The sequence below is a fragment of the Temnothorax nylanderi genome, unplaced genomic scaffold (assembly GCF_030848795.1).
Source record: "Temnothorax nylanderi isolate EJ_2023f unplaced genomic scaffold, tnyl_v1.0 TNYL_tig0279_pilon, whole genome shotgun sequence".
NCBI classification, from domain to species: Eukaryota; Metazoa; Arthropoda; class Insecta; order Hymenoptera; family Formicidae; genus Temnothorax; species Temnothorax nylanderi.
In genome coordinates this window covers 134,688-150,531 of record NW_027249341.1, presented here as the reverse complement: position 1 = coordinate 150,531, position 15,844 = coordinate 134,688, and the positions used below count along the sequence as shown (strand labels likewise).

The 15,844-nt window shown below is 44.1% G+C and overlaps 3 protein-coding genes and 1 long non-coding RNA gene across 4 annotated transcripts; 1 reads left to right on the top strand and 3 right to left on the bottom strand.

Moving 5' to 3' along the window:
• Positions 1–394: 394 nt before the first annotated feature.
• On the bottom strand, positions 395–1,477 carry LOC139780446 (uncharacterized). Its single transcript, XM_071719071.1, has one exon. The coding sequence runs from the start codon at positions 1,475–1,477 to the stop codon at positions 395–397; it is 1,083 nt and encodes a 360-aa protein (XP_071575172.1).
• Positions 1,478–1,504: 27 nt separating this feature from the next.
• LOC139780445 (uncharacterized) lies at positions 1,505–4,940 on the bottom strand. The gene is made up of 3 exons (XM_071719070.1): positions 4,825–4,940; positions 4,356–4,674; positions 1,505–2,005 (listed from the first exon to the last, which is right to left on the bottom strand). Exons 1-3 carry the CDS (start codon positions 4,938–4,940, stop codon positions 1,505–1,507), a joined length of 936 nt encoding a protein of 311 aa, XP_071575171.1.
• Positions 4,941–5,389: 449 nt separating this feature from the next.
• Positions 5,390–8,574, bottom strand: LOC139780456 (uncharacterized). The gene is made up of 5 exons (XM_071719077.1): positions 6,718–8,574; positions 6,443–6,649; positions 6,171–6,345; positions 5,614–6,060; positions 5,390–5,530 (listed from the first exon to the last, which is right to left on the bottom strand). Exons 1-5 carry the CDS (start codon positions 6,928–6,930, stop codon positions 5,415–5,417), a joined length of 1,158 nt encoding a protein of 385 aa, XP_071575178.1. The 5' UTR covers positions 6,931–8,574; the 3' UTR covers positions 5,390–5,414.
• Positions 8,575–11,558: 2,984 nt separating this feature from the next.
• On the top strand, positions 11,559–15,790 carry LOC139780458 (uncharacterized). Its single transcript, XR_011720247.1, has 3 exons — positions 11,559–12,520; positions 12,582–14,278; positions 14,589–15,790. It is a non-coding gene; the product is annotated as an uncharacterized lncRNA (long non-coding RNA).
• The last annotated feature ends 54 nt before the right edge of the window (positions 15,791–15,844 follow it).

The following is a 15,844-nucleotide window of genomic DNA, read 5'->3' as shown; positions in this document are numbered from 1 at the left end:
CGTGGCGGTGCGAATCGTCGCCACTCGAATGATGCCATCGTCTCCTGGGTGCAGTCGAATGATGCGAGCTAGTGGCCATCGGCTCGGTGGTGTGCTTTCGGCTCGCACCAGGCACAGAGATCCGACGGCAGGCGCATCCTCGCGTTTGAGCCACTTCGGGCGTGCGGTCATCCCGTTGACATATTCGTGCGACCATCGGGACCAGAAGTGATCGCGCATCCTTTGAAGGTGTTGCCACCGGAAAAGTGAGCTCTCAGCCGTGTCAGTCGAGGAGGGCTCGGGAACAGCCAGGAGAGGAGCACCGATCAGGAAATGTCCTGGGGTGAGAGCGGATAGGTCGTTCGGATCGTCGGTCAAAGCTCGCAGCGGCCTGGAATTGAGGCAGGCTTCGACCTCAGCGAGGAAGGTACTCATCTCCTCGAACGTGAGCGTGGTCTCTCCGATGACCCGACGGAGGTGGAACTTCGGCGGCTTCCCACAGTCCTCCGAAGTGCGGTGCAGCTGGCGGGTTGAAGTGCCATTTGATGCCCTCCGTGGCGGCGGCGTGAGCAAGGCGACGGCCGTCGGCGGAAGAAGCTCGGAGAAGCTCTTGTAGAGCTCGGTCGGCCCCCACGAAATTGGTGCCGCAATCCGAGAACAGCTCCTCGCAAAGGCCTCGCCGGGAGATGAAGCGCCGGAAGGCGGCGAGAAAGGCCTCCGTCGTGTAATCCGAGACGACGTCCAAATGCACAGCCTTGGTGCATAGGCACACGAACACGGCGATAAAGGCCTTGTGCGCTCGGTGTCCGCGGCCTTTGCTCGCGCGGATGAGGATCGGGCCGGCGTAGTCCAAGCCGGTCCGGAGGAAGGGGCGTGCTGGAGTGACTCGTCCCTTTGGAAGATTGCCCATCGGCGGTTGAGGAGTCGTGGCTCGCCAGCGGGTGCATCTGACACAGCGATGCAATCGCTGCTTGACAATGGAGCGGCCCCGAGGTATCCAAAACCGGAGACGAAGCAGGCCAAGGGTGAGCTGCACTCCTCCGTGCAGGGTCCGACGGTGGCACGACTCAATAATTAATCGAGTGAGCCACGAGGAAGGCGGTGCGATCATCGGGTGCCGCTCGTCGGTGGAAAGCATGGCATGCTTGAGGCGGCCTCCGACTCTCATGACGCCGTGGTCATCCAGGAACGGACTCAGGCTCGCCAATGAGCTTCGAAGTGACACAGTGCGGTTTGCCGAAAGTGCCGTGATCTCGTTGGCGAAGTGCAGGGCTTGCACCACGCGAAGCCAGAGCAGCAGTGCGTCGTCGATCTCGTTCGATTGCAGTGAGAGTGCGGTGGTGCGGGAAGCGGTGCGTCGCCAGCGAGTGCACCAAGCCGTGACTCGTAGAAGCCGGTGCAGGGAGGAAAACCGAAGAAGCATCTCGGGCTCGGCCTCGACCTTCTCGGCGGCGACGTGCGCCCCGACTCTCTGTTCGGGCGGCTCGGTATCGGACATCTCCGGGCCCTCGCATGGCCACCGAGATCAGTCTTCGCGGAGCCAGGCGGGTCCAGTCCACCACAGGGGATGGTCCATTAGTTCGCCTGGAGCGATCCCTCTGGAGGCGCAATCCGCTGGGTTGTCCCGCCCGGGGACATGTCGCCATTGAGCGTCAGGGAGCTTCAGCTGTATGCGGGCCACGCGGTTCGCCACGTACGTTTTCCAGCGGGAGGCGTGTCCTCGAATCCACTTCAGAGTGACCTGTGAGTCGGACCAAAGAACCGTGGGTGCTGTGAACAGACGTAATGTGGCACGACCGTGACACGTGAGAGAGGTGAGTAAGTCGGCGGCAGTGAGTTCGAGGCGCGGCAGGGTCACTTGCTTGACCGGCGCCACCTTGCTCTTCGCGGCCAGCAAGTGAAGAGTTACGGTGTCGTCTCTGGTGATGCGGAGGTACAGTGAGGAGCATAAATGAGTTCCGTTACCCGGTGAGCTACGGTGCAGAGCGGTGCAGATGAGCGCGCTACCTCTAGGTCGGTTACCGTCCTACTTACAGCCACGGTCGATAAAAGGTTCAAATACAGAACCGCGAACGCGTAAAAATAGTCAGTCACGCTGTATTGCACGCGCGTGCATTTGATTAAAAAAACATTTTTAATACAATTTGATACACACAATTAATATTTATTACATACAGTATAACAATCATAGGTGATTATGTAGGTAATTATAATTGTATTATGCATCTGCAACTATTATTCCACCGACTAAGTATGTGTTTGCTGGAATAATATAATTATAGATAATATGATAATTATAATTACAACATAATTACTTATAATTATTCTATTGTATATGAAAAATTGTTTCGCGATATTTTATAATTTTTACGATGTCGCATTATCTTCCGTATCTTATTTATAAGTAAATAAAAAATATTAAAATTAAATTAAGTAAATTAAAGATTAATCGGATACAAAATCTATTTTAATAAAAATTAAGTCAACGGACCCTTGAAATGAAAAATATAAATTGGAAGAGGCTGTAAGGATCAGACGCAGTTCTTAGTGCGTAGTATCAGCATCACTAATTTATTAATCAAGTTTTACATCCATCCGTACGTTTCGGCTCCAATTTGAACTATCTTCAGCGGTATAATATTAAAAATAGATTAAGAGGTTCTTCGTTCCAACGTGGTGAGTTTACTGATTGGAAATTTCAAGAAACGAGATTGAAAACATAATAAGACTAAAAGATCCATATCTGTAAAAATAATTTTATTGTTACAAAAAGTATTTATTTAAAAATTCCAAGATAACTCACCAAGTAGTCTAGAGAACGAATTCATCGAAATAAGTTGTTACAGATCTTAATGTTAACTTGTCGTTTTATAGTCTAAATAAACTTAAGAATTTTATTAAAGTGCAGAAGGATATTTCTATCCAATCAAATAAAAATGTTTATAAAATTTCATGTAAAAATTGCGACGCTTCATATGTTGGTCAGACATGAGGCAATTAAAAACGAGAATTTCTGAACATCGCCACCTGCATATTTACAGAAATACAACAACTCAGTCTGTTATTACCGAACATAGAATTAATTTTTATCACGAATTTGATTGGGAAAACGTTGAAACCTTAGATAGGGAAAACTTTTTAGCAAAGCGACTAGTTTCAGAGATGTCACATAAAGCTACAAAAGAATAGTCTCAACTCCCAAACTGATACTGAGTTTTTGCACCATGCATACGTGTCTATCTTAAATAAATTGTAAACCATGTCCATAAACATTTTGTCTGTCGTCAGATCACGTGTTATTGTTTATACATTGAATAGTTTTATTTCTTACTTGTTTGACCTACACTTTTATAAATTATTTTATTGATGCTTTGACTTAAGACATGCCCCTTCTTGTAATACCGAATTTATATCATTGTTGTGCGTCGTGTCGACAGGATCTCCGGATCTCTTAGTACGGTTTATACTTGTACCGGATGTTCATACCATATTTTTATATCTTCTTCGTTTGACTTATTTCGATGTATTCGTTCTCTAGACTACTTGGTGAGTTATCTTGGAACTTTTAAATAAATACTTTTTGTAACAATGAAATTATTTTTACAGATATGTATATTTTAGTCTGATTATGTTTTCAATCTCGTTTCTTGAAATTTCCAATCAGAGTAACTCACCACGTTGGAACGGAGAACTCTTATTAATCTTTTTTTAATATTATACCGCTGAAGATAGCTCAAATTGGAGCCGAAACGTACGGATGGATGTAAAACTTGAGTAATAAATCAGTGATACTGATACTACGCTCTAAGAACCGCGTCTGACCCTTACAGCCTCTTCCAATTTATATTTTGAAATCTATTTTACAATATTTTATGAATTTATAGATTCTTCTAATTTGAACATTAGTAATGTAAAAGAACAGTTTTTAATGCGATTTTCATCCATTTTTGCTTTTTACAAAATGTAATTATCTTTTTCATAAAATTGAAATATCTTCTTATAAGAAGAAAATATTTTTATATGTAATGATGGTATCTCGTGTTTATGGTAATTGGAATTATTTTCTGCGAAAGAGGAAGCCATTTTTTATGTGCTATGGAAATTGTTAAGAAATATATAAAGTCTGCGATATTATTACGTTACTGTTAGCCATTATTTTCACAAATATTATATTATTTTTATTATCTTTTTTATATAATAAATAAAAGATTAATCGGATAGAAAAATATTCGTAATATAATATATGTTGCCGAGATGTTTCGAGTTTCGAGATGTTCCTTGTCTTAATATTTGGTGGTTCTGAAAAGAACCGATTGTTTTGCTTGGTCCTGGAGCGAATTTTAATAATCCGTCCAGTAACCATTTCTCTCGATCACCTGATGCAGTCGTCGATCGATGGACTGACGAAGATTGGTGAAGAACTCAGGTTCGGCCCGAAGCGCTTCCCATGCATTCCTCGCATGCTCAAACAGAGCTTCTCTAGTTCTCTCATGACCAGGATCCCACGTATTCACAATTTTAGCCCATACGTTTTCTATTAAATTGAGATCCGGAGATTTAGCTGGCCAATCAAGAACCACAATCTCTGGATGTTGTTCGAACCACCTTCGCACAATGTGGGCAGTGTGAACGGCAGAATTGTCCTGAACTAATCGAAATCTCGGTACTTCTTCTGCTGGGAATATATTTCGGACGCTGGGAAGCATAACGTTTTCCAAAATATTAATGTATTCCACAGCATTCATATGTGCCGACGTTTCAATTAATTCACCTGGACCATATGCACTCATCCACCCCCACATTGCACAAGTGATGCGCCCACTTCGCTCTTGAGGAATAACATACCTCGGATCAAACCTGTGATCATCGGGTCTCCAAACACGACGACACCGATCAACTGCAGAACAAAAGACTTTTTCGTCTGTCCAAATAGTGACATCCCATTCTTCCGCAGATGTCATTAGCTCTTGGCGCGCAAAAGCAACGCGATTTTCGCGATGTCTTTGCGTAAGCGCGATTTTTCGTGCAGCACGACGACAGTGAACATGGGCTTCATGTAGACGTCGTCGCACAGTGGTCTATTTCCCGAAAAAGGTGAACTTTATTCACAGTAACCATTAGACATATGAAATCGAGTGTTTCTTAAGTTTTCAAACATGGCAAATCCATTTTTAAGGTTTTTTTGGCTCCATACCCTAACCAAAATGTGCCACAGGGGGTCAGAACGTTGAAAATTATGAATTAGCTCATTTCAACTTCAATTACATAAACAAATGGGTTTTTCGAGTCGCTGAATCCAATTTTGAGGTTGTTATGGCGCTAACCCTGTACCAAAAAGTGCCACAGGGGTCATGACTTAAAAAACTATATGTTATTAGCAAGTATGTCAATTACAATTATATTGAAAATCTGGTTTTTATGGTACATTTATTTATTTATTTGACATTTCTTTCATCATTATCATTATCTTCTTCTTCTTGCTCCTCCTCCTCTTCCTCCTCTTCGTAATCGCAATCGTCATCATCATCTTCTCCTTCTTGTTGAGCCCGATCTGTAATATAATAATGAGTTTATTATTGTCCTTGTAATCGTAAGTGCGAGGTCAAATATACATAGATGTACAGTAACAACTACCTTCAGCCTGATTTTCTTCTATGAGTAATAGATTGTTTATCTCTGGATCTATTTGTGACTTATTTTCTTTTGGCAAGTTTTTATAAGATATTGTGCTTAAAAGCGGATCGGAACTCAGAAGGAGTCTATTAAATAGGTCCGCATTTGTATTTTCTCGGGAGCTCTTCCTTGTAAAATACTCCCGAAAAAATTTAAATTCTTTATTTTTCGATTCGGCTGCCTCTTCACTCAGCTGTCCAATCGGCACCATAAAGTTTTGAATAACAGCAGGTCCGTGAATCAAAATCTTGTGGACGGATGCAGGCATGTAGTACCAATTGTATAACTTTACGTACGTTTCTGCAGTATCCAGGCAATATACTTCGAAAGTTTTTACGTTTATTGGCAATCCAGCACTCATGGCTTTAAGAATAACGCCGAAACGCCTAATCAGATTTTCATCGATACCTAAAAATATAATGTACAAAATAATAAACTGAGTTATTATGTTCCAACCATATTACAGATTATGAGATCATATTTAAAATAATTAACTGTACTTTAGTTATGATATTTACCAGATATTTCGGCAGACAATTTAGGATTTTTAAAAAAACGTCTGGCGGTATTTCCATCGTTGCTGGTGCCGAAGCCTGGCTTTGGTATGTCGACGAGGAGCCCCATCTTCTCTCGGAATGCGTCCTGCAATTTTTTCTTTCTTTCATTCACTAAAGGCTTTATTGTTTTTGATACCTGCAAAAATAATCATAAATATAGCTTTAGAATGCACTGCACAACTAGTATGTTGCTACCAACTACAATAAATTATTGTACCAACCACTCGACTTACCTTCCAAGTTTTTACATCAAGGCGGTACGCAATATGAAGCAGGCATTCGAAAAATCTAATATGTGCATGTAGTACCGATAAACCAAATCGGAATTTTGCGGTGTTAACAGATCGACTCCGAAGAGACAGAATAAAATTCATCTCTTTAGGCGTGGCACCACATATGTAGCAACACATTGCGGATGAATTACTTAAAGCATTGCATACCTAAAATACACAATTATGTTAATAAGTCAGTGTTTTATCTTCGTAATCTATATATTTATCTACCATACCTTTCCATCTACCATGGTTAAATGCATAGAAAAATTGATTTGACCGATTTTTGATTCATATGGCTTCAACTGGTCAATTTGTTGATTGAGGTACGCTTCTTCCGCCTTCGAAACTTCATCTGTTTCGTGCAACCACTGTACTCTTATCGGCCTACAAAATCGGGTTGAAGAAGGTCTAGGATTTTTCCATATAGCAGTGTTCGAGCTATCCATCAGCTGTATCGGTACAATGGAAGTGATAAAAACGCTCTCAAAAGAAATATTCTTCGATGTCCGCTGCTTGTATTGCGAGTGCCCACTACTCCCATCGAATCCTAATTTGCAGGTCAACGTGAGGCCTTCTTTAACTTCTGATAATGGTGGCAAACTGTCAACGATACTTTCACAGGTTTTGTCTACCAAATCCTGCAATGGTACCTGTTGAAAATGTTAAATATAAGTCTTAAATTTGTAATCAAGTGTAGGTAAAAAATATACGTTCGTACTTCAAAATCAAACATACTTCGCATTTGCTCTCCGTAATAGATACATTCGTGGGATATAAAGAATTTTTTGCAGCCAGAATACTATTGTAACTCGGGTATAAGTCATGGCCATGTTCCCGCGCAGTACGCCGCAAAGTTAAATACTGTTTTTTTGTTAAGTTTTCACTTATTATTAACGAAATTGCCCTCTGGGGTGACATGGCAGTACATGGCTTCGATGCCGATGACTTCTTCCATTTTTCCAGTATCTGTTTCCCTTTGCTTCGGGTTGGTGTTGTCGCTTCAGTTAACAATTGGGCAGACGCATAGTGTCCTTCTTCTCTCAATTTCATTGTTGTTGAAAATACCAACATATCAGTTGAGGTCGCATCTCTCAGAGCTTTCGATTTCCGTCTTTTCACCGGTGTAGTACATAAGTCAAAGCTTACTTCAGGACGACCGTTTTTTTCTAGAAGATTGCAATTATTGTAGTAAATAGCAGTTGATCTTTTTATGTACGAATATCCGTTTTTTTACGAATAGAAAAGAATGTACATCCAGCCATAATTAAAGTTATCTGGTATAAACAACTTACTTATATTATCAGCTTCTAAAGTTGACGAACCAGGCAAACAACGAAGAACAATATCGGGAAACTCCAATTCTACATGCAACCATTTTGCTAACTTCTTTTCAAACACATCTCGCCTACGATTAACTTCTTTCCACTTTTTGAAGTAAGGCGAGAAGAAATTCTCTCTTACATATGTAACCAATGCAGCTCCAGCTTTCTTATCACCATTTGTATTGAATAATGTATGTAAATAGTCCAATACACAATTTTTTTTCACAGTTTCTATACCATCACTTTTTTCATATTTCACATTCATCATTAGATTATGCAGCATTTGCCGCGTCACTTTATAATTGGCCATGTTATAGATATTAACCCTCCGTTAATATCTATAACCTGACAATATAGGGCGTCCGAGATAAAACAATATCTGCGCGCAACTTGAGAACCGACAATCGCGCCTGTCTGGCGCCCCACAAGTGACAAACGTGTAGTTTTGTCTGTTACTCATTGCCGAAAAAGAAAGATAGAGCAATGTTTGTGTCGACTTGTGTCACTTGTTTGGAAAACGCACCATATCAACAAATGCCGAGCAAGTCAAATCTCGTACGGACATCAAAGACCCACGCTTACTATTGACGTATACCTTTTCTTAAGTAAAATTTGGCTAATTATTTACGATAAATGTTGTTTTTGGTAAAAAAAAAACAACGTCTCCTTAAAAGATTTTGACGAAAATATTATTGAACACGCGGACTACACTAAACGCGTAAAACGTTGTATTTATTGGAAGATCGCTGAACTTATAAAGGAGTTCACGAGTACATCCGCACCTATCCGCAGCTAAATTAAGTATAGATTGTTAGTTTTAGCCTTACTGAATACAACTAGACCTTTTGCATAAAATCCTGGAACGTCCTTCCAAACATAATAGGGACGACAACTTTAGAAAACGAATGCCTACGCTACTTGCAGCGTGAACGCGATGAAAAGTGGAAGGGGTGAATAATTAATGTTTTTTATTGTCGAAAAACGCTGTACTACTCAATGGTATTCTGATCTTTATATTCTTTTTTAAAAAATAATGTTAAAAGACAAATACAAATTTTGGCTATTTTCAGTTTCTGTAATCTTTTCCTTAAAGTTATGCAACCCAGTTAGTACCTCAAATCACAAAGGTTATATAGGACATTATTACCCTCAAGTTTAAACTTCATACGTGCAAGTCCCAATTTTGAATAAAGTTCACCTTTTTCGGGAAATAGACCACTGTGCGTCGTGCGTCGTGCATCGAGAAATCGGTAACTCCAAGTCGTTAATGGCATTTGATACCGGAAGAAAAGGATGTAAATCTACCTGGTTGACTAAAGCATTATTTTCTTCCACAGTTGTTTTCCGTGGTCTGCGATTATGCTTACGATGATCACGCAGAGCTTCTTCACCACCTTCTTGCCATGCACGAATCCATTTTCTTGCCGTCTTATCGGAACATGGAATTGTGATGCAAATCTCTTCGAGATTTACACCTCCTTCCCACAAACCGATTATACGGCCACGCTGGATTTCACTCAACATTACTGCACCAAGTCGCAAGACAAAATGCTGACTGAGGCAACTATGCGCAGAGCTTTTGTTTAACGTCATTTGACAAAAGACGATCGCCACGTATTAGCGTCTTTTGTTTGTTGATTCGACCGGATTCGGTCAGATCGAAAGTTCGGTTTGAAACTTGATGACTCTAAACTATCATAACAGAAAGCGTTCCTTAACATCGATCAAAGATTCTTAGCATTATCGTGGCAGATTTTAATATTTCATTATCATTTCTCCGATCTTTTAATCTGACCCGAGTCGGGTCGAGTCAACAAATCGAAAATCGAAAACGCTATATGTTAGTGCACGATATATCATATTATCGAAAGAAATGATTACTGGACGGATTATTAAAATTCGCTCCAGGGCCAAGCAAAACAATCGGTTCTTTTCAAAACCACCAAATATTAAGACAAGGAACATCTCGAAACTCGAAACATCTCGACAACATATATCATGTTACGAATATCTTTCTATCCGTTTAATCCTTAATTTTTTGTATAAAAAAGATAATAAAAATAATATAATATTTGTGAAAATATGGTTAACAGCTACGTGATAATATCGCAGACTTTATATACTTCTTCACAATTTATAGCACATAAAAAATGGCTTCTCTTTCGCAGAAAATAATTCCAATTACCATAAACACGAGATACCATCACTTACTTATAAAAATATTTTCTTCTTATATAAGAAGATATTTCAATGTTAGGAAAGACATTTTGTAAAAAGCAAAAATGGATAAAAATCGCATTATAAACTTAATGTTCAAATTAGAAGAATCTAGGAATTCATAAAATATTACAAAATAGATTTCGTATCCGATTAATCCTTAATTTACCTACTTTAATTTTAATATAAAAAAATAGGACGTGTTATCGCTCGTCGAAAGCAAAAGCTAAGTAATGTTACGGCCGATATTCCGAGCAATATTAATTAATTAGGGTATTAATAAAAAGCTATATATACATTTTGAATTGTAATTATCGAGCCAACGTTTCGACCTACTTGGTCTTCCTCAGGGCATTACACTCAAACTTACAAGTAATATAAATAAAAATAATAATAACTGTTAGAGTTCACATTATCAACACTGAAAATTATAGTCATCGCCAATGAACGATTACGACACGCAAAAGAAATAAGGTCAAAGCCAACTTCGAATTAAACGCCGTCACAGGCCACATAATTACAATAATTGTTACCTATTGCAATAAATCCTGATCTGAGTTGCAGTTGACGGAGATGCTAATTTCGTGCATTTTCTGTATATTTTAAAAGGTTCTTGACGCAAAACCGATCTCTACTTTAATTCATTTAATGTTGGACATGGCAATTTCCGACGTTGAGCATGGCTGATACCAGGATCATACAGAGGACTGCATTACTTATTGTAATCGGTAACAATTATTGTAATTATGTGGCCTGTGACGGCGTTTAATTCGAAGTTGGCTTTGACTTTATTTCTTTTGCGTGTCGTAATCGTTCCATCGGCGATGACTATAATTTTCAGTGTTGATAATGTGAACTCTAACAGTTATAATTATTTTTATTTATATTACTTGTAAGTTTGAATGTAATGCCCTGAGAAAGACCAAGTAGGTCGAAACGTTGACTCGATAATTATAATTCAACATGTATATATAGCTTTTTATTAATACCCTAATATTGCTCGGAATATCGGCCGTAACATTACTTAGCTTTTAATTTTAATATTTTATTTACTTATAAATAAGATACTGAAAATAATACGACATCGTAAAAATTATAAAATATCGCGAAACAATTTTTCATATACAATAGAATAATTATAAGTAATTATGTTGTAATTATAATTATCATATTATCTGTAATTATATTATTCCAGTAAACACATACTTAGTCGGTGGAATAATAGTTGCAGATGCATAATACAATTATAATTACCTACATAATCACCTATGATTGTTATACTGTATGTAATAAATATTAATTGTGTGTATCAAATTGTATTAAACATGTTTTTTTAATCAAATGCACGCGCGTGCAATACAGCGTGACTGACTATTTTTACGCGTTCGCGGTTCTGTATTTGAACCTTTTATCGACCGTGGCTGTAAGTAGGACGGTAACCGACCTAGAGGTAGCGCGCTCATCTGCACCGCTCTGCACCGTAGCTCACCGGGTAACGGAACTCATTTATGCTCCTCACTGTACACGGCCGCGGCGTATCCTCGCTCGGACGCGTCGGCAAAGCCGTGCAGCTCCACTTGCGCGTTCTCGTCTCCGCTGTCAAGCCAGCGGTTTACGCGCAAGCGGGAGAGAAGAGGCAGTTCCTCGAGGAAGCCCCTCCAGCAGTGCGCGTCGGCGACGGAAAGCGGATCGTCCCAATCAAGTCGTTGGAGCCACGCGGACTGGATCAGGATCTTCGCGCGAATCACTACGGGGGCGAGCCATCCCAACGGATCAAAGAGGCGAGCGGTTTCGGCGAGAACGCGTCTCTTCGTGAATTCCGGAACCGGGCGCGGGTGAATCGCGAACGCGAAAGTGTCCTCGCTCGGGTGCCACAATAACCCGAGGGTTGAAAAACTGTCATTTTCCCACGAGTGCGGTTCGTGGTGGAGTCGGTGCTCGGGAGGGATTCCAGCCAGTACCTCCTCGCAATTCGCGGCCCACTTCCGGAGTGGGAACCCGCCCGCCGTGCACAACCCACGGAGTTCCGTTTGTTTGGTGATCGCGTCGGACACGGTGTTCGCGCCCGAGACAACGTCATCCACGTAGGTGTCCTCGAGCAGCGTGCTCGCTCCCTGTGGATATCGCGATTGTTCGTCGTGGGCCAACTGTCGCAACGTTCGAATGGCCAAGAAGGGCGCGCACGCTAGACCGTACGTCACCGTCAGGAGCAGGTACACGCACACGAGGGCGAGGAGGGTGCAACGCCAGAGGATGCACTGGTATTTCCGATCGTCCGGGTGGATGAGGATCTGCCGGTACATCTTCTCGATGTCCGTGACGAAGGCGTAGCGGTGCCAGCGCCAGCGCATTAAGACGTCGGCGAGAGCGGGCAGCAGATTGGCGCCCACGAGGAGGTGGTGATTCAACGACTCGCCGGACGGCGTTTGTTGCGACCCATTGAACACCACCCTCAGTTTAGTGGAGGTGCTCGATTCCCGAAGCACACCATGGTGAGGTAAGTAGCATTCAGGAGTGATTTCGTGGTCTTGAGAAGCAGCTGACTCCATATGTTTCAGATCCTCATATTCTCGCATGAACGTGCGGTAGAGCTCGCCGAACCGGGGGTCCCTCTGGCATTTCCGCTCCATGGCGGTCAACAGGCGTTCGGCCGGTCGGCGTGTCTCGGCCAACGTCGTTGGCTCCCTGGAGGACGGTAATCGGACCACGTACCGTCCCGTGCGGGAGTGCGTTTGCACGTAGAAGTCCTCGCACTTCTGTTCTTCTGGCGTGAGGGCGGAGGGAGCGGAAGGCTCTGCTTCTTGCTCCCAGAAGCGGCGCACGAGATCGGCCAACTCGTGGTCGGCCGTTGCTTGGAAGCTGCCGCGCGCGAGGAGAGCCGAGGCACCGCAACCTCCGGAAAGGATCCATCCGAAGGCGATTTTCTGAGCGATCGGAGCGTTCGGTCCACCCTTGCGAATGCCATCTTCGAGAATGGTGGAGCAGACTTCCGCTCCGAGGAGTAGCTCGACCGGATCTCCAGCCGAAAACTGCGCATCGGCCAGAGGCAGCCCTTTGAGATGGGGCCACGCAGCGGGGCTCTTCGTCGTCGAGCCTTGATAGAGAGACAGGCGGGGCAGCACGAACGCGACGGCGGAAATCGTGGCCCCGGTCGTTTTCGACGTGAGGTTTACCGTCACTTTCCCGCGGGTTGACCCGGATTTCGACCCCCCGATTCCGAAGATTGATACGGCGGAACGAGAGCGTTGCAGGTGCAACCTTTGCACGAGTGGCTCGGCGATGATCGAAACCTCAGATCCTTGATCGATGAGGACTCGAGCGGAATGTGGATTCCCGTGGCGGTCGGCGATGGTCACTCGCGCGGTCGCGAGGAGGATCGCCTTGCGATCGTCAGCGGAGCGCACGGCGGACAGCGCACTGACCTCCGCGGACGCCGACGCGGGAACGTAGGCTTCATGAAGCATCGTGTGATGCCGAGCCTTGCACGTAAAGCAGTTCTTAGTCGATTGGCACTTCGCGACGGGGTGATTGCCGAGGCAGTTGTAGCACAACCGGCTGGACTCGACCACAGCCTTACGTTCTTTGCCGGACTTGGCTTTGAACTCGCTGCACGTCATCAACGAGTGCTTTCCCCTGCACTGGGCGCACTGCGGATCGGAACTGTCTTTTGACCCTTGCTTCGCAACGTGGGTCTTCGCGGACCGAGCGGATTCGGAGGCTTTCGCGGCGGGTTTCGGTTTCGCGGCGTTTAGCGTGAGGACACGCTTCGCAATGAAGTCCGTGAGCTTCTCGTGCTCCGGCGGATCGACGGAGTCGGAGATGAACGATTCCCACTCGAGTCGCGTGCGCTGGTCAAAGAGCTCGACAACCAGGTGGTTGAAGAGGTCCATTCCATGAGACTCGATGGGCCTCCCGATGCTCTCCTGGGCATTGACTGCGGTTGTAACGGCGTTGAAGACGCGGCTCAGCTCATCAGCGGTTTCTCCCTTCATCTTCGCCACGGCGGTAAACGTGGCGAAGTTGGAGCGTATCAACTCCCTTTTATTTTCGAAATGTCTATTTAGAATGGCCCACGCGCGGTCGTAATTGGTTCCGGTCACTGTTAACGAACGCACTAATTTTTCAGCGGGCCCCTTCAGACAGGATCGGAGGTAGTGGAACCGCTCAGTGTTCGAGATCGACGAATTCTCACCGATGACCGACAGGAAGAGATCCCGAAACGAAGGCCATTCCTCGTACGCGCCCGAGAAGTGAGGTAACGTGATACGCGGTAGCGAGGTCTTGGGGGCGCGTTCGCCTCCCTGCGCTGGCCCAGCTGGCACCTGGGGCAACGCGGCTTTCAACGTGCTTGCGTAGGTGGTGAGCAGGCTGTGCTGATGCACGTACGCATTCTCGACGGTGTCAAAGAAATCGGTTTTAAAGTACTCACTCTCGGTGTAGAGATCTCTGTAGCAAGCCCGAATGAGATCGTGGTTTGATTCGAACTTGGCCCACAGGTCGTCGAGAATGCGGAGGCGAGTTCTCACAGCGTCGAGGGTGATGTTCTCTGTACCCTGCTTCCTCAGATTGGTCATCGCGTGGGCGATGCGCCTGTGGATGTCGTGCTGACCGTTCAACAAGGCGCTCTGATCCATGCTCATGGCTGCAGTCGTCCGTTGAAGAAGCACTCCCGAGTTAGCGGTTGCCGGTCAGATCCGGCTCGAAGGACCAGAAATGTTCGAGAGCACGCGGTAGCGCGATGTAGCGCGAGGCAACGAGACGACCACAAAAAACAGCAAGTCCAGAAATACACAAAAATAAAACAAAGTATATTCAAAGTCTAATGTGTACAATTATTTACAGAGTTCAGAGCCGTGAGTGATAGCGCGCACTGAATCTATCACAGCGAAAAGCAGAGAATTTAGCTGCACAAGCTAATTCGGTGTCGAGGGCGGATTGCGAGTAGCGTTTAAGCGGTTTGCAAGTAGCGTTCAAGCGATTTGCACGAGCGGTGATTCTAAGCGGGTGAGATCAAGCAAGCGAGTAGCAAGCAGGTGCGGAACTCCACGCGGAAAGCGGTGTAACGCGGCGGAATATGGCGGTCGTACAAAGATACTGAGCGATATCGGCAAGCGAAATCGGTTCCGCGGCGCAGCGGCGGTCTTTTATCTCCTCCGTGGTGATGCTCCCTCCAGGCAGCTCACCGATGATTTCGGGCGGGTGATTGGCCCTCGGTGGCCTACGTCATCGCGTTGACGTCACCGTTTTCACGTGACTTTTCGAAATGATCGTTGCTTGTTTTCAGCAGCGGTGTTTATGGCATGAACTTTCTCCCTTGTTGGCGCGGTAGCGTGACTTTGTTATTGCCGCGCGAATGTCAGCGAATATTCCAGAACGCGACTGAGAGAAAATCCATGCCATAATCTGCCAATAATGCGATTTCTACATAACGCTTTCTTTAACTATTGCTGAGGGCGAGCGAACCCCGACATACAATCAAACGCACTTTCCCGCAAGAGTAGCGCAATCTCAAACACTTACCTTTCACACAACACTGACGTAATCCTCCAACCATGCACTTTCGTGTCCCACTGAGATTTTGGTTGTTCGCCGTTTCAAGAATAAATGAGCTGCGGCTCTGAAGAGTCTGAAGTTTCTGCCTGAGTTTCCCCACCACAACTTTTTTTAGGAGTGGGGGGATTATTTGACGATCATTTGTTTTCCGGAACAAACGACTGTTAGAAACTCGTGGGACACGAAAGGGCGGGTTGGAGGGATTAGTGTTAATTCACACATGACAGTATTATATATATATATATATATATATATATATACCTAATAT